Source organism: Cucurbita pepo, chromosome 11, assembly GCF_057944985.1.
Source record: "Cucurbita pepo subsp. pepo isolate OVF chromosome 11, ASM5794498v1, whole genome shotgun sequence".
Taxonomy (NCBI): Eukaryota; Viridiplantae; Streptophyta; class Magnoliopsida; order Cucurbitales; family Cucurbitaceae; genus Cucurbita; species Cucurbita pepo.
In genome coordinates, this window is record NC_141808.1 from 5,882,187 (window position 1) to 5,900,533 (window position 18,347).

At 38.5% G+C, this 18,347-nt stretch overlaps 1 protein-coding gene across 1 annotated transcript; it reads left to right on the top strand.

The window, feature by feature from the left end:
- The first annotated feature begins 4,408 nt into the window (after positions 1-4,408).
- Positions 4,409-5,489, top strand: LOC111806061 (transcription factor MYB105-like). The gene is made up of 2 exons (XM_023691408.2): positions 4,409-4,816; positions 4,885-5,489. The coding sequence occupies exons 1-2, from the start codon at positions 4,660-4,662 to the stop codon at positions 5,217-5,219; spliced, it is 492 nt and encodes a 163-aa protein (XP_023547176.2). The 5' UTR covers positions 4,409-4,659; the 3' UTR covers positions 5,220-5,489.
- The last annotated feature ends 12,858 nt before the right edge of the window (positions 5,490-18,347 follow it).

Sequence of the window (18,347 nt, forward strand, 5' to 3'; positions counted from 1 at the left end):
GGCAAGACCGCCTGTACGTTCCCCAAGATGAGAAAATCCTGAAAGATATTATGACTGAAGCCCATGATACATCTAATACGTTCCACCCTGGAAGTACAAAGATGTATCAGGATCTGAAAGAATATTGTTGGTGGCTAGGGATGAAGAAGGACATAGCGAATTTCGTAAGCCATTGCTTGACCTGTCAGCAGGTGAAGGCCCCGAGACAGCACCCAGCAAGATTGTTACAGCCCTTGAATGTTCCTCAGTGGAAATGGGAAGCAATTTGTATGGACTTCATCTCGGGTTTGCCAAAGATGAAACATGATTTCAATGTAATCTGGGTAGTTGTAGATAGACTGACCAAGATAGCCCACTTCATTCTAGGAAAGTTCATATATCGAATGAATCGGTGGGCTCAATTATATATCAGGGAGATAGTACGCCTGCACGGGGTACCGGTGTCCATAGTATCAGACCGAGATACCAAGTTCACCTCTCAGCTATGGAAAAGTCTCCAAAAAGCACCCAGTTAAGGTTTAGTACAGCATTCCATCCTCAAACGGATGGACAGACCGAAAGGCTGAATTAGATCTTAGAAGATATGTTGCGAGTCTGTGTCATAGATTTCTCTGGGTGCTGGGATGAACATCTGTCTTTGATGGAATTTGCCTACAATAACTTTTATCAAGCGACCATCTAGATGGCTCCTTTTGAGTCATTATATGAGCGTAGGTGTCGAGCACAAGTGTTCTGGGAAGAGGTAGGCACGCAGTAACTACGGGGACCAGAGTTGGTTCAAGTTACCAACGCAGCGGTGCAGAAAATCAAATAGAGAATACTCACCGCATAGAGCCGACAGAAGAGCTATGCATATTTGCATAGAAGGGACCTCGAATTCGAGGTGGATGACCATGTGTTCCTAAAGGTAGCCCCTATGAAGGGGGTGTTGAGGTTCAAAAAGAAGGAAAAGTTGAGCCAAGATTCATAGGCCCCTTCGAGATTCTAGAGAGAGTTGGGGCTGTGGCCTATAGAATTGCCCTACCACTGAACCTTGTCGCCATAGACAATATGTTCCATGTGTCCATGTTGCGAAAGTACACTCCAAACCTACCCATGCGATCGAACATGAAACGCTTCCTCTTTGAGAAGATCTGTCTTACGAGGAGAAACCTAGCAGAATTTTGGCTCAAGAAACTAGGTGATTGCGTAACAAAGTTATCTCCTTAGTGAAGGTCTCATGGGGTAATCACCGTGATAAGGAGGCAACTTGGGAAAGAGAAGAAGACATGAGAAGAGCTTATCCCGAACTCTTTCAAGAAATGCCAACTTTCAGGGATGAAAGTTTCTAAGGAGGAGAGAGTTTGTAACGCTTAAAAAAAATATGGTCAAGGTCAATAGAGGGGCAAATGAGTCCTTTTGCCCCTCCAGACATTATAGGCATCCAAGGACCCCCAATCAGATCACCTGCAAAAGAAAAGAAAATTGTGAAAGAAAACTTGAGAGAAGAAAAGTAAGTCTTCGGAGTACTCGTCGAACCACCGCTAGAAATTCGCCTTCAGCCGTGAATCCACACACAAAGACCTCCTTCTTGGAAGGACAAATAGGATCGAGAGGCCGATGCTCCATTTCTGTCAATATCCAAGATCTCACGAGGTACAATTCTTGAACGAACCTCTTCAAATATGAGTTCTTATTAAATGAATCAAGTTCTGAAATCTCGATATATTCATCTAGAAGCAACTCTCCATTGGAACTGTGAAGAAGTTTGGCCTAAACCTTGATCTGAAAGCAGAAACTCGAGAATTGTCCAAGAACGGTAAGCGAACTTTCGACATGGATATCTTGTTCTGTGTTGAAGTAAAATTCAAGAAAAAAAATATCGAGATGTAGTTTGAATCACGATCTATAACTTCGCCAAAGAAACCATAACGATTTGGATTGTAGATCAAAAGATATGGAAAAGATAAAATGGGAAGAAATCTAACCGAAAATCGAATTTTGCATTCTGTCAGGAGAGAGAGAGTTTTACCGACGACCATCGTCCATCGGCGATAGGAGAAACGCGTCTCAGCCAGAGATGGGCACGCATTGAGTTTTGGGTGGAGCCACGCGTAGTATGTCGGGTGGAGCAACGCAGCTTCATCCTTTCCGTGACACGCGACTGACCCGACCTACTGACCCACTCTGATCTGCGACCCAGAAAAACAACCAACCGGTCCAACTCGAACCGCTGCTTGATACCTGGTCCGTGACCCACGACTGCAGATATCTTCTCTGTGCGTGGCACCTTCAAGTGGACACTCCCGGCGCATGTAAGGCATTTTTTGACGCATTCAACTGTTGTTTGCCTAATTTTTGTCCCGGTTCCAATTCTAACCATGTTTTTATGTGAATAGGGACCTAATCGAGGAAAATTAATATTTTTTGACACCCTACTTGCATAGAAACGCTAGCGAAAGGGCACACGTCAACCAAGTAAGTCACCACACGAAATTTTAGGAAGAAATACTTGTAGGAATCGCTTGGTATGTATGTATGCTAGTTTAATTACCTTTGGTAAATAGAATTTCCATGGAAGGAGCTTAGATAATAAGATAAAGTATTCTAAGGAGGCCATCATGCTTTACATTTTTGCTTAGTAAGTATCTGCTTATTCATGCTGAAAGGAGGATGGAAAAATAGTGAACTTTACATTCCGGGTGGTGATGGATGTTATCGCCCCGTTGGGCATGTTTGCCTATTTTGCATGAATTTTGTATGATATATCTAGATGTTGATGTTTGCACACCAGGTTAATGCTTTGTTGTTGCACACTAAGATAATGTTTATGAATCGTTATTACGATAAGCCTAGGGATTCATGATTAGAGTGACGAGTCACTGAGTTTAGACCTATCCCTTCCCAAAGAGCCTAACAGATCACTACGACAAACAAAGTACCTTAGGAGTATTCTTAGGCTGCTAGTTGTGTGAACGGTATCTATAATTTTGTGGGAGGACCAGGGGTTCCTAATCAGTTTTCACTGTTCCTTAGTCGTTTCACATTGGAAATGTGTCCCCACGTCGTACAACTTATTAGCGGCATGGAAAAGGGTTAGGTCGCACCCACCAACAGGGGACTATCATGCCTAGGAGGTATTCAGCACACCCCTAAGTAAGATGTCATATAGTCTTAGATAGTTATGCAGAGGTAGCACCTCACAGAGAGACACCGCTCATTACAGCTCAGCATAAGGGACTATTAGGTATTAAATGAAAGAACGGAGAACCAAAGAAGCTCCAAGGGGCTAAGACTAGAACCAGACGTCCTAGAGCCAATGAGAAGTTTGTTTTGTCTATTAAGTCTAGAGCGCGATGAGAGCCTACAAGTAGGTGGCTTACTGAGTATAACTTTTATACTCATCCTTGCTATGTCTTATTTTTTCAGGTGCATGAGGTATCGAGTCAAGAGAGGGCATGATAAGAGATGTTGTATTTATCTAATGTTTTTAAGATCTCAAACTTTTATGCTTCGAGTAGTTGACCTAATTTATATATTTTTCTATCAATTAAAAAAAAAAATTATTTTTTCATCGAGTTCCTACTTTTTTACGGTATTAGTAGCATTTATACTATTCATAAAGGAAAAGTTGGGACATTACTTATCATCTTTTAAATTTTTGTACCTATTGAAACATATTTATGTAATTATTTTTGTATACTCATATATTACTAACTTATTATATCTATTACAACATTGTGGGTATATATCATTTCAATCTTATATTATGATAATATTGAGACGTCTATCATATTAATATATTAATTCGAAGTTTTTAGTAACTACCCTAGTAAATATTTATGACTTGACCTATATCACTAATAAATTAATTATAAATCATGACTACATATCCTTAATTTCTATATTGGTTTATGTTGATATAGATATTAGACAAATTATATATTTTTAGTCACTTGTTTTGAAGCTAAAAATAATTTTGAAAAAAACATGATCACGGCTTGAGAATAGAAAGCTATTTTTTATTTTTTTTTATGTTAATTTTTTTATTAATTAATTAATTTAAAAATAATTATAATTAAATAAATGAAAGATAAATTCAACCAACCCAACTCAAATCATAAGGGTTAGGTTAGATTGAGTTTCGAGTTTTATTAAGAAATAAAACATACATTCATATATTGACACATTTACGTTTAGGTTTTCTTCTAGCTATTGTAGACATCATCGTCGCATACTCCTCAAAACTCCTCGCCCTTACTACCAACCATTGCCCTTTCCCCGTCCTCACCCACGCCACCGCCGATCGCCCTTTCTCTCGCACATGTTGCTAGCCCTTGCAGTTGCATCACATCACACACCCACATCACTTTATCGTGTTCATGTGGTGTTTATATAGTTTGAAATTATTTTAAGTTGAATGTGTATGATTTATACATATATTTGTAAGCATATTGTACTGAAATTATTACTACGCTACCCTTCCCTTATACTGTCAGGGGTTGGGTTGTTAACTATATTTTATGCCTTTTTCTCCCCCCACGAAGACTTGGTAACAGTTGAGTACCATTGCCGTATCATAATCTGTCAGAAAAAACAAACAAAACAAAACAATATTCAAATCAAAAACCCAAACCCACCATAGGATTCACCCAATTTCTCATTCTCCTTCCACTTCTTATGGCCACCGAAACAGATCCCACGAAGCACTCCAACGGAAGCCTTTGTGGCAGAGGACACTGGAGGCCCGCCGAGGACACCAAGCTTAAGGAACTCGTCGCCCTTCATGGCCCTCACAACTGGAACCTCATCGCCCACAAGCTCCAAGGCAGATCTGGTACACACTTTACTCCCCTTTTCAACAATGGGTTTTGAAGATTTTGGTAATTCACTCTGTTTTGGCAGGGAAGAGTTGCAGATTGAGATGGCTAAACCAACTGGACCCCAGGATTAACCGAACGGCCTTCACGGAACAGGAAGAGGAGAGGTTAATGCAGGCACATGGAATTTACGGCAACAAATGGGCTATGATTTCTAGGCTTTTTCCTGGAAGAACTGATAATGGTGTGAAGAATCACTGGCATGTTATAATGGCTAGAAAGTGTAGACAACAACACATCGCTTCTTACACGAGGAGGAACCGATTCTCTCAACCGCCACCGCCTCCGCCCTCCTCCGGTGGTGGTTTGGAAGGGGGTGAACCGGCGTTCATCGACTTTCTTGGAGTAGGAGGCAGATGATTGAAGGCGTTTAGGAAGGCAAGGAAGAGCAGAGTTGGTGAGAAGATGGGCGTGGTCCAATATTTGGGTTGGGGTGTTGGAGTGGTGAAAAGATCCGCAGTCAGTGGGTGAGTGAGTGAGTGAGTGAGTGAGTGAGTGAGTGAGTGAGTGAGTGAGTGAGTGAGTGGCATTGAAAGCTACGTATAATCCCAACGCCCAAACCCATCATTTTCTTCTACCCTTTCTTTTTGCTCCATATTCAATGTCACCTTACTTTTCATCACTGCTTCATTGGGATTCATGTTCATTATTAATAATAGGAATGAAAAAATTAATAAAAAGTGGTTTAATTATAGCCTTTCAAACAAATCCATATAACAAATAGTTTGAAATTTAGAGGTAAAATAGTAACTAGACTTAAATTGGACAAATATAATTCACCACTCAACTTAACCCAACTCTCTATTTTGCGAGTTACGTTAGGTTAAGTTGCGGACAAACATTAGGTTATCTTTTAAATTGGCACTTTCTCTATATTCGTTACCAACTCCTTCTTGTCTCCTAAAAAATCATAAGAAATAGAAACGAGTACAGAAACTTAGGAAATAACCTACTTGGAAGCTCAAATCGTGTAAATAACTTACTTGTAAGCTCTTAATCGTGCACTTGTTGTGTGTTAGGGTACCACACTCTTACTTGTCATGTTTGTAACAACCTTATTTTTACCCTTCAAATAAAAACAAAGTAGAACCCCGAACTATCCTACATGCTACTCAAAACATGAAATGTTACTATCCTAACATCACTTCCATGCAATCATCCATGCAGGGGTGCCTTACCTTTATCTGAAATAAAAGTAGCACGTGGCTTGAGTATTTAAAAATACTCCGTAAGTAACCATACTATTGGGCCCGACATGTTCGGATTTATCATTCCATAAAATATTATTACATTCCTTGGTCTCTATTTTGAGTTCGAATAGAATTGGAAGTGTAGTACTTCTCTACACATGCCTCATGTACATACACATGGGCTCCCAGGCGGGCTCGTATACTCTAAACTTAACCTTTGACTAGCATACACTCACACTGCCATAATACCATGAGATTAGCGAGTGTCAATCATGCTATGAAGAGAGTAAGTTGTGATCTTCACATTGAGACAAGCAAAGTAGTGACCCTCAAGTTGTGCTCTTCTGGCCACGTGAGGGTCAAGACAAATGAGTGTCATGATACAATCAAAGTGGAAGATGCATCATCTAACACATTGAAGAGATGTGCATTAAAGCTAAGACGAGAAATAAGTAAGATGTAAGCAACTAGTAGACAAAAGGACAAAGATAGAATTGATAAAGGGTTAGGTAGGGTTCCAAGACTTAACTTTAAAAGTTGGGGTTCTAGAGGAAATTCAGGCAAGCCGCTCTAGAGTTAAGTTCGTCTATAGGAAATATGAATGCTCGCCAAACTTGGTGTAAGTTAGAAACCAAACGCACGCTCCACATGACTATAAGATCGTTCGCCAAAATCATGCCTACTCCATAAAGACTAGAAATGCCTCATAATATATTAGGAGAAGGCATGATGTCAACTCTCCAACATCTTTGGGCCATGTGGCCAAAACAAGCTATCCTGTAGCGACGAGTATCTTGGATGACTTTCTTTGAAATGGGTCTTTCAAAGACATTGTCACCTGCGTTGCCCCTACCCATATGTTGAAGGTTAGAATATGTACCTATTATTCGAAACAGGTGTCGCAAATGACTTAGCATGGACACGGGAGGGTCCAATGCCTCGATATAATTCAGATGAATAGATATTCTAGATGTCCCTATAATATTAAGGACACATGGGTCCATTCTTGATGAGCACGATCAAGCTAGCTGTGATGACCGATGACATCTCGAAACTTGGGATGACATCAAGACATGTGGACTGTGTTAATTAGGAACCAAGATAGATATATAAGATATGACGTTGCATACAAGAGACTTTGGCCCTGAGTAGTGGCAAGGTCGAGCCAAGTCACTTGACCTAGAGTTGAGGCAAGTTGGAAAACGTCATGACTATTTAACATTGTAACACCCGAGCCCAAACAAGAAATTAAAAACATGATTTTTCCTTTACAAACTTATGAGATTTTAGTGAGGGTCTTAGCTACCGAATTGAAGATGTGGTAGAAGAGATTTTTTTTTTTTTTTTTTTTTTTTGAAACATAGATAAAGAAAAATATAATACAAAATAGTGAAAAAATTAGAAAAATTGGCCAAAGACAACTGCCATTTTTACTCTTCATTCCAAATTAGGGTCTGAATTATTCCTAATCAATTTGTTAAAATGAAAATCGAAGTAAAAAATGAAAGAAAAGAAAAAAAGAAAAAGAGAGAAAGAAAGATGGGGTTTAAAGATGGGAGAGATTTAGAGAGAGACTGAAATCTACTCTAAATATCCATTTAAAATAAGAATTTGGCGGCAGTTTCTTCACAAATTTCGTTGGGGGAACCATTTTAGGATTTTGAATCCCTCAATTTCGTCAAGAATCGAGAAAGAATGGAATGTATAATTTTTAGGTTCTTGATTTCGAATTTTCCTTCAAATTCGTGACTTTATGGACCTGAGAGGTTTCAACTCATCCCCTAAGTAAGACACCATATAGTCTCATATGACTCATGCACGAGGTAGCGCCTCACAGAGGGTAACCAGTCATTCATAGCTCGATATAAGAAACTCTCAAGGTTTAAAAAAAAAGGACAAAAACTAGAATAGTCCCAAGGGGAGAGGACCGGAACCAGACGTGTTAGAGCCAATGAGAAGACCATGGGAATTGTTATGTTTAGAACGCGATAAGAGCCTATAAATTGGTGGCTTACTGAGTATAACTTTTATACTCATCATTGTTTTTCTTTCCTTTTTTAAGTGTTTGTAAGCTGTCGGTCGAGGTGAAGAAGCGTTTAAGAGTTGTGCGTCATAGAAGAGGTGGTTCTGGAGGGTTAGTCTAGTTTTACATTTTGGAGTCTTTGGTATTTTCTTTTCTATTTGTATTCCTTGGTAATATTTGAAACAACCAACTTCTTACTCTTTTATTTTAATTTTATTGTATTTTTATCTTTTATTCTACTCTACTTTACTTTTATTTTTATTTGTTTTTGCTTTTATTCTTTTAGTCTGGTTTGAGTTTTGAAGCATTCGAGTTATAGGTTTTATAGATTTTTCTTTTTCTTTTTTTTTTCTTTTTTTTTTTTTTTTATAGAAAGTCGTACACTTCTGTGACTCAGCTCAATGACACGTCTCACTGCGACGAGGTATGTAGTCTAACCCTGTTTAGTAGTTTATGATATATTGTATGTTAGGTAAGAATTTGATGTTTGTCTTGGGTTACATGGTAGCTATGATAATTACATCTCAAGGCATTAAATAGTGAAAGTTTACTTTATATGTCAATTTTGGACCCGAGTTATTGTATTTTGATACGGTGATGAGGTCGAAAAGGGTCATGTGATAGCTTACTAGCCTTAGGAAGACAGAGAGGTGACATCGTAGAGTACGTGACATCCCACCCATAGAGATGGACATGAGACATCATAAGGACTAGTGCGGGATGATATACCTATGACTCAGTCTCCCGTGACCATAATTTTAGATGCCAAGCATGCCTTCGAGGAGACCTCATAGTAGGCTTAGATAGTCTAGGGCATGCTTTGGTACAAACCACATAGTAGACCTAGACAATATTGTTCATTTAGGCAAAGACGACCACTATAGGAATTAAGCACTCCTCAAGCAAACCATTACATCAAGTGAGTTTTGGTTAAGTTAGAAAGTCGAGAGATAAGATTCACCAACCAACTTTGAGAGTGAAGCTATGAAGGTCATGGCTACAAGGTTTAGTTGGAGTTTTTAGGAGCTAAGTTCAAGTTTATGGACTTTCAAGGGCAGCGTGATGTGTGTTTTATGCCACTAATGAGTTATGGGGTGTATGATATTCCTATTGAAGGATCACCGAATAGGTGACAAGTTGCTTTGGACTTTAGTGGAGAGGGTCAAGTCCAGTAGCAACACGTGGTTATCAAGATCATATAACTGCGTTCTAACTTATCCTTAAGTCAGGACAAGCATGCTCACAAGTGAAGACGTAGAAATGTCAAGGTAGTCCAGTGAACATTGGGGTCGAGAACAACAAGAAAAAGGGTCAAGCGATGACCACACCTTCATCGTCTGGAGGGAGAAAGTCCAAATGCATGTTAGTAGGAACTTAATACGTCTTCATCATCCATGAGAGGATGTGTAGGGAACAAATGAGTTATTGCAGAGACAATGTAGAAATTTGGGCAAGAAAATTCAACATGAGGATGTCCTACCTTTGGGAATCGGGCATAAGCAACCTTACAAGATCGAAATTTTTACGCCCATAAATCTGACAAGGACTTCATAAATTTTGGAATCAAACAAAGACAGAGAGTCTAGTGGGATTTTCAATCTCTTCAAACGGGGATCTGATGTGGCAGGATCACCTCTGTGTTTCCCGAATGAGAAAATCTTGAAAGAGATTATGACTGAAGCTCGTGATACGTCTTTTACATTCCAACCAGGAAATACGAAGATATATCAGGATTTGAAAGGATGTTATTGGGTGCCAGGGATGAAGAAGGACATAGCAAATTTTGTAAGCCAATGCTTGACCTTGCTTGACCTGCCAGTAGGTGAAGGCCCCAAAAGAGCGCCCATCAAGATTGTTACAACTCTTGCATGTTCCTCAATGGGATTGGGGAGCAGTGTGTATGAATTTTATTTCAAATTTGTCAAACACCAAGCAGGGTTTTCATGTGATTAGGGTAGTTAGCCCACTTCATTCCAGGCAAGACTACACATCAAGTGGATCGATGGGCTCAGTATATGTCCGAGAAATAGTATGTCTACATGGAGTGCAAGTCTCCATTGTATCAAATCGAGACACCAAGTTTACCTTACAATTTGGAAAAGTCTTCTGAAAGCGTTGGAAACGCAGCTAAAACTTAGCACGACTTTCCACCCACAAATGGATGAACAAACTGAAAGACTAAATTAGATCTTAGAAGATATATTGCAAGGTTGTGTCATGGATTTCTTTTGATGTTGGGCGGACATCTACCTCTTATGGAATTTGCCTACAATAACAACTATCAAGCGACCATTCTGATGACTTGATAAGGCAACCCTAATTCTAAACCTAACGATCCAAGTTTTTGTTGAAGCAAGAATCCTTGAATCAAAGAAACACCTTCTTATACAAATTTCAAATCAACCAAGAGATAAGACTAGAATTAGATTAACTCTTGAGATCAAAGATCTAAAAGTAAGATTTGGAACCTTGTTCTAAATTGAGTCACTCCACAATCAAATGTGATCGATGCTTGATTGAATGACTCAGATGCAATCTATCACAAGAATTGCTTGAAACTTAGAAATGACGAAGATGATGCTCGAATTTCTAAGGGTAAAAGTCTCAATTTCATTCATCAGAAATCTGCCTTTTACACAAGTTTTATGAAGGAAGTCAGAGTTGATTTTGATTGAAAATTTGAATTCCGATGAATATCAGCAAGACTAGAGAAGTGCCAAAAGGAGCGCTACCACAAGAAATGTGCTAGTTGAGAAATTGGCAATGTGTGGTGCCAATATTGTTGTGTTATAAGCTTCCAAACTTCGTTGCCGTATGAGTTAGTGCCACGATGAGTAAATGCTATGGTTGGCTTGCGAGCCTCACTTCAAGAGGTACACTATTATGTGCGACTCATAGAATGCAAGTGTTGGGAAAGGGTGGCCATGTTTGGGGCGTGCTCCTCCTAGTTTAGTTGAGGATATGCCGATGCTAGCCAGTTTTCCATGGTCTTTCTGGTGTGTCTCTCAAGCTGAGTCCATGAGAAGGGTGAGGGAGGCCCTCGATGGGATAGACCATAACTATTAGGCCGTTGTTTTCTCATGCTTATGTTGTGCGTCCCGTAGACCAAAGGAAGGTCCATTAGTGGGATAACTCATAAGTAGTGTGCAGTTTCCGTATTCGTCCTGAAGCGCATATTTCTAGTAGGTACATTAACAACTAGTTTGAAGATCGAATCATCATTGTGGACAATGTCAAGATTGAGTGTGGTAGAGTTCACAATCTATTGAGCGATTGTGCCCTCCATGAAAGTTATCGAGGACGATAACTAGTTTAAGTGGGGGAGAATGTCACAACCATATTATGAAAAAAAGTAGTTGTGATCCTCACATCAAGACAAGCAAATTGACGACCCTCAAGTTGTGCCCATCAGCCACATGAGAGCCAAAACAAACCAAGGAGGACAGTGCATAGTCTAACACACAAAAAAGATGTGCATGGAAGTTAAGATGAGGCAAAGTAAGATAGAAGCAATGAGTAGACAAGAAGACAATGACAGACTTGATAAAGGGTCGAGTGGGGCTCCGGGCCTTAACCTTGAAAGTTGAAGTTTTAGAGGAAATTTAGGCATGTGCCTATAGAGTAAAGTCCGTCCATAAGAAATAAATGCTCGCCAAATTTGGTGTCAATTGAATATCAAACGAATACTTCACGAGATCGTATGATCATTTGCCAAATTCATGTCTACTCTTGAAAGATAATGTGTCAAAGTAGCGTGGCACATGAAGGTGACCAGTTGAGAAATTGGTTCAAGTGTAGTGCCAACGTGGCTGTGTACAAACTTCCAGACTTTGCTATCGTATGGGTTGGCAGCACGATGAGTAAATATCGTGGTTGGCTTGCGAGCCTGACCTCAAGGCAGCATGGCACATGAAGGTGACCCGTTGAGAAATTGGTTGAAGTGTAGTGCCAATGTGTGTACAAGCTTCCAAACTATGCTATCGTATGGGTTGGCAGCACAATGAGTAAATGTTGTGGTTGGCTTGCAAGCCTGACCTCAAGTGGGTGAACGGTTCGGTTATATGCCCTAAAACCTAGTAATTAATTATTTAATTTTTAATAATAATTTTGATTATTTTATTTACAATTTAGTATTATCTATTATGAAAATTCAAGGTTATTAATGTAATTAGTATGTTGTTGACATAAAGAGAATTAAGTTGGGATGATATATGGATAAGTTTGGCTGACTTATCTTCATAACATTATTAATGTGACCCACTTAGTAATTGTTACAAATGATTTGATCAAAATTTTCATGTGAAGACATGTGAGTGGAGGTATGCTATACAATGAATTTGTATATGACTGGATCAAGAAATATTTACTCTCTTTTTATAATCCGTTAATTGAGAAGAATAATATTTCACATGATGATGATATGCGATTCGATTTTAATTATGAGTGAGTTATGAAATTCTGCTTGTGAGAACTTGTCCTTTGCTTTACATGGGTGAGAATGATTCTCGTAGCCAATTTAAATGATACGTTGTAGAAAAGTGTCCGAGCATATCAAACCCAAGCCGGATCAACTAAGAAGCCAAGTTGAAGCCATTAGAAAATGTATTCTTTGATTGGCTTCGAACTCTCGAAGTGGGATGAAATAGTGCAATTGTTGTGACGTAGTAAACCAATGGACTTCCCTTTTTATATTGGAGTCCAACTCCTGACTTACTCAGCCTAACCGATGTGGGACAACCTTTCTTATTTTTGTTTATTATTTAGTTATTCATTTATTTTTTTCTCTAATTTTTTGTTGTTACATCGATATCAGAGCGATACCTCTTCCACTAAATTTTAATTCGAGGAAGAACCAAGGTAGAAGCTAGTGGGCATGTAAAGAAGATGTATATGAATGAATTGAGATCACATCTAAATGAGAGCTATCCTGAGAATAGGATGTGTAACACCCAAACTCTAACAAGAAACTTAAAACCTAACTTTTTTCCACTAAAGTTGAACTTCCCAGATTTTATTGAGAGTCTAGACCAAGTTTTGAGGTGAGATAGAAAACAAAAATGCTTAGAAATATAACATAAATTTAAGAAAAATATAAAACAAAAATGATAGAAAATTAGAAAAATGGTACGTAGGCACTTTTAGAACATCAATTATAGTAAATAACTAGCATGTTCATAAGTATTAAAACTTAATTAGTTTAGATATCAACCTTTTGTAGTTCAAACTCCTTTTTCTTCGCGAACCGATTTTGAACTACCACTAGTGTCTTCTCCACTATCCTCCGGCCTTAGAACGGGATTGTGGAATCCGGTGAGTGACTAAACTTGGGAGGGATTTTGTATATGTGAAGAGAGTGTTTGTGAGAGGTTTTTCTCAAGGTTTTCCACCAAGAAAAAGAAGACTTCCATGTACCATGATCACTCTTTTTAAAGAGTCATCTTTGCATGTTTGCATGTTCATGCAAATTTGAGATCAACCAAATTTTGACACTTAAAATTCCAATCAAATGTTTGGGATTATGTGGCAAGCATGCATGTTTGAGTTAACACTCAAAATTCCACTCAAACTTGTGGGGTTTATTTGGCAAGCATGCAAGTTTGGTTAAACCAAATTTTGACACCTCAAAATTCCACTAACATGGATTTTTCCATTAAATGAAATCAACATTTTGACTTTCTTCATTTTAATTCAACAATTAATTTGAATAATGAATTTCAAATTAAAGTAACATTAAATGAGTAATTAAACTATTTAATTAATTCAAATGTCAATCCCAATCAATTCCGACACATAATTGATTAAGATATTTAAATCTTATTTAAATATCTCAGATCCTCTCTTTTTGTTTAATTCGTAAATAAAACAAAAATGCGGTTAAATATATCGTATATATGTAGTGCATATTTCCTAATTTGAATTCGAACACTTCGAACTCACTCGTCACACTGTTCTATGGTTTAGTCCGATATGAGCTAGCAGAGGGACCTAATGGACCTATAGATCATGGGCTCCAACGATCCAAGATTAACCGGTTAAACTCATTAACCTTGTTAACCAACATTCGTTAACTACTAGGACACTCCACTATAGCCTAGTAGTTGCACTCCCCTCACTATATATATATTTCTGTCCATTTGATATAACCATGATTAGTTAGTCGATCCTTAACAAGTTGTTCGTAACTAGAGCTGGGTCAATTTACCGTTTTACCCCTAAAGTTACTTCTTGTTCCTTATGTCTCACTGATCCTCTAATGAACAATTGGTTTGTGGTCCAACCAGTAAACCGAATCCCTCTCAGGCTAATGAGAGGGTGGGGCCCCTTGTTCAAGACCTGAAGTCAGTGCTTAAGGAAACTACCTCTCTTCTATCCCTAAAAGTGGGTAGGAGTGAATTCCGTCTTGCACCCCACGTCCCCAGCCATTCATCCAGTCTTACCCCTCAAATGGGAGGCCTATTGAGTCGGCGAACTAGAGCCACTCTCACCCGTGCAAATCTAAGGATAATTCCGAATAAACAGGAGTTCATGGTTAGCTCAGAATTAAAACCGAGTTACCTAAGTTATCGAATGAAAAGAAAATCAGTCTCAACAGTAAACGACATTATAAAGTGAGAGTGGTTTTCTTCATGGTCCGATCTTATGCAATACTCATTGCATAGGACGCCCCCACTCACATGTCTCCACATGTACAATTTAGTGATCACATTGTTTATATCATATACAAAAGTGGGCTGCATCCATAGTGTCCCCAGAATAAGGTACTCAGCCATATCCTTAGACTATAGATCATTTTGACTATATACTTGAACTTGATCCACTCTTATGTCTCTACATATAGTTCAAGTAATCATACTATAGCCAGAGTGTTCTTCGTTTATTGGATTTAGATTAATGATTGTAAAGTTCACTTTATTCAATAACAATCTTTACTGAATAAACAACAATAATAACTTTATTGAAAATAGAATATGTTTTTTGTTTACAAACTATGAGTTTTAGGACATAAAACCGAACAAATGTAAACCCTTTAGATATAATTGGGTCATTTTATCCTCTTCCTAGCGGGTGAAATGGAAGTTAGTAACAGATAAATAAAAGAAAAAACAGGAAAGAAAAGAAAAGAAAATACAGAGAGAAAGAAAGTTAGAGAGGAGGAGAAGTAAGAACCACAATTTCGATCCGACAACCCGGAGTCAGATTCCGTCCAAGATTTCTTCACAAATCATTCACAAAACGTATAGAAGAAGCATTCATAATCAATGAAGGAAGGATTGCGCTCATAATCAATGAAGGGAGTCATGATCGATTTAGATCAGAAATAGGAGTTCGGACCTTCACCAAAAGATCATTGAAGAGAAATAAGACAAATGGTGGAGCGACACGTGTCAGGCAGGAGGAGGGTTGCGCGCTGACAGAAAGAAAGAACGTGTGTCATTGGTAGAGGAAAATCACGAAAAAATCCTATATTGGGTGGGATTCGAAGATCAACGCCCACTACCAGACCCAAGAACCCGCACATGACCCAGACTACTGAATTGATTTGATGCCTAACCACTAATCATCGCATGTCGCGCTGAGAAAAATCAAAGGAATCCACGAGCACCCTGATTCCAACCCACGCAACCAATCTCGAACGATCCAACCCACTCTCGCACGTAGTAGAACGAGAGTTCGCGTTCACTTCCTCAAGCGCGTCCATACGTGCGCGTGACTGTGCGCGTAGAGGCTTAATCTGGCGCGTGAGGCATGTGAATAGGCACAACATACCAACGAGCTTTCAAGAAATTTGGAGCTTCCAACTAGAAGAAAAGCAAGCTTCAAAGGGCACGGTCCATTTTAGTAAGTAATGGATACCAACGAGCTTTAGGCAAGTGATACTTGTAGGGATCGCTAGGACAAGCTAGCATGCGAGTATAATGTACCTTAGGTGGCTAAAATATGTATGATTAGATCATATAATGAACAATTCGGATAATTATGACATGTACATGATAAAATTACGAAATTGTCCTTGTAATAAGAGAATTGAGAAACATGCTTAATTTAATGTGTTCAACCGTGGTATGATGGAGGAAGGGAGATTCTAATCTATGTTCCGGGTGATTGATGGATGTTATCTCCCCGTTGAGCTTGTTTGATTGTTTGATTGTGTGTATGATTTATGTTATAATTTTCATGCATTAAGGTTTGGTAGGAATACCTTTTTAAATAACATATGTGAACGAGAAGACATAATTTATGTGTTTGAGATGGTTGATAGATGTATTTTTCTAGTAGAGCATGCATCAAGATCACAGTTAAGATTAGGGCGCTATAGCTAGTGCGGTTTACATGTAGAACTAGAGGTTAAACCTATGTGCACCCAGGGATTGGTTAAGCCGAGACGCTAACATAGAACGTCCTGAAATTATGAAAATGGGATTTAAACCGCATGAACATCCCTAAGAACATAGTAGACCTCCATGGTGTATTAACATGATTGAAGTCGCCTACAAAATCACGAAACTAGTCAAGTTACTAATGAGTGTAGAGTTGGGACTTGGTCGACGCTCTAATCTCGTTAAACAAGTTCTTGAGAAGAACTAGGAACTACATGGGTAGTTAGCTCAGGACATGGACCCCTATTGAGTGTAGAAACAGGCGAACCTATGAACCAATCCTTGATGGACTAGAGACTACACGAGTAGGGTGTCAAGATGAGAGCCCTTATTGAGCGGAGAAATAAGTCAAGGTCTATGCTGCGATTTCGTAAATCTGTCTTGATCAGGGACTACGTGGGAAGGTGGTTTAGCATGAATAGCTCCTATTGAGCATAGAAACGAGTCAAGGCCGACCCTGTGACTTCGTAAACTGGTTTTGGTAGAGATCAAAGACTACGCAGGTAGGTGGCATGAACAGCTCCTATTGAGCAAAGAAACGAGTCATGGCTGACGCTGCAACTTCGTAAATCGGTCTTGATAATGATCATAGACTACGCGGTTAAGTGGTTTAGCATGAACAACTTTTATTGAGTGTAAAAATGGGTCAAGGTCGACGCCAAGATGCCATAAACCAGTCTCGATAAAGGGTTAGGGACTACATAAATAGATGATCAATGAGGAATCAATTGGAACATCATATAGACCAAAGGAAAGCTTACAAATATGAATCTACTAGGAGAAGGAAGCTATGAGAGCCTACAAGTAGGTTGCTTTTTTAGTATATTTTTATACTCACCATTTTTTCTCGTTCTTTTTCAGTTAATAGTCAAGGTGAAGAGTTACTTGGGACCTACACACTATAACAGAAGGGCGTCGTTCTCGAGAGTCAGTTTGTTTTCACATTTGGAGTCTTTTGTATTTTCTTTTATATTAGTATTTTTAGTTTGTAAAATGATGTACAATGTCGTCTTATATTTTGGATTTAATCTTGTATTTAATTGGTGTGTTGTTGACTTCTTGTTTAAACTTTTATTAGATTTTTAACATGTATTTTACTTTTCTTTTAATTTTATTTATTTTCACTTTCATCTTTTTAATCTTTTGTCAATTTTTGAAGTCTTGAAAATCGGGTCGTGATAGGATGATTAAGAAAGGCTTAAAAGAAATGAAAATCACTACCTATACGAACAAGGTGCACATTCCTTTTTGGTGGCTTAATCATGGAACTCCATAGTTAAGTGTGGTTTGTTTGGATCAATTCTATGTTGGATATCCTCTTAGAAATGTTTCAAGGATGCATGTAAATGAGGTAGTCTGTACTCTTAGAAGCGAGGAGTAAGTAACGTAACCATAACGCAAGGTATGCAAGAGAATGTTGGGGCCATTCAGTACTAAATCGAGATTCTAAATCCTGATTCAATCTTGGACATGGGTTGTTATAGTGTTATTGTTCTTGTCTTGTGAACTTAAGCCCTTAAGTTTTGTTCTTGAGTTCTTGTCAAGGTCTAGCTCAAGGGCCTTGGTCATCGGTTCTAACTTCTAACTTATGTTCTTATCTAAGGACCTTAGTTCTAAGATCTTAAAACTTGGTCCATATTCTAGTTCTTGACGGTTGTTCTTAGTTTTTGTTCTTGGTTCTTGTCCTTAATTCTTGTTTCTTGAATAGTACCTACTCGTCTTTATATCTAAGTGCATTTGGGGCTTATATAGTACTACTTTAAGGTATGGGTGTATAGTACTTACGTGTCTTGATTCATGACCTTAAGGTAGTGTATTGATTACTTAAAAATCAAAAGCTATATAAATCTTACTTGAATTGGCCTTTAGGTAGCAATATTGATTACTTGAAAGTCAA

What these genes read in the sequence shown, in the direction of transcription:
- LOC111806061 (XM_023691408.2), top strand. Translation starts at nt 4,660, where the DNA reads ATGGCCACCGAAACAGATCCCACGAAGCACTCCAACGGAAGCCTTTGT. An exon ending in CAAGCTCCAAGGCAGATCTG is followed by an intron (nt 4,817 to 4,884) that starts GTACACACTTTA and finishes CTGTTTTGGCAG; the next exon opens with GGAAGAGTTGCAGATTGAGA.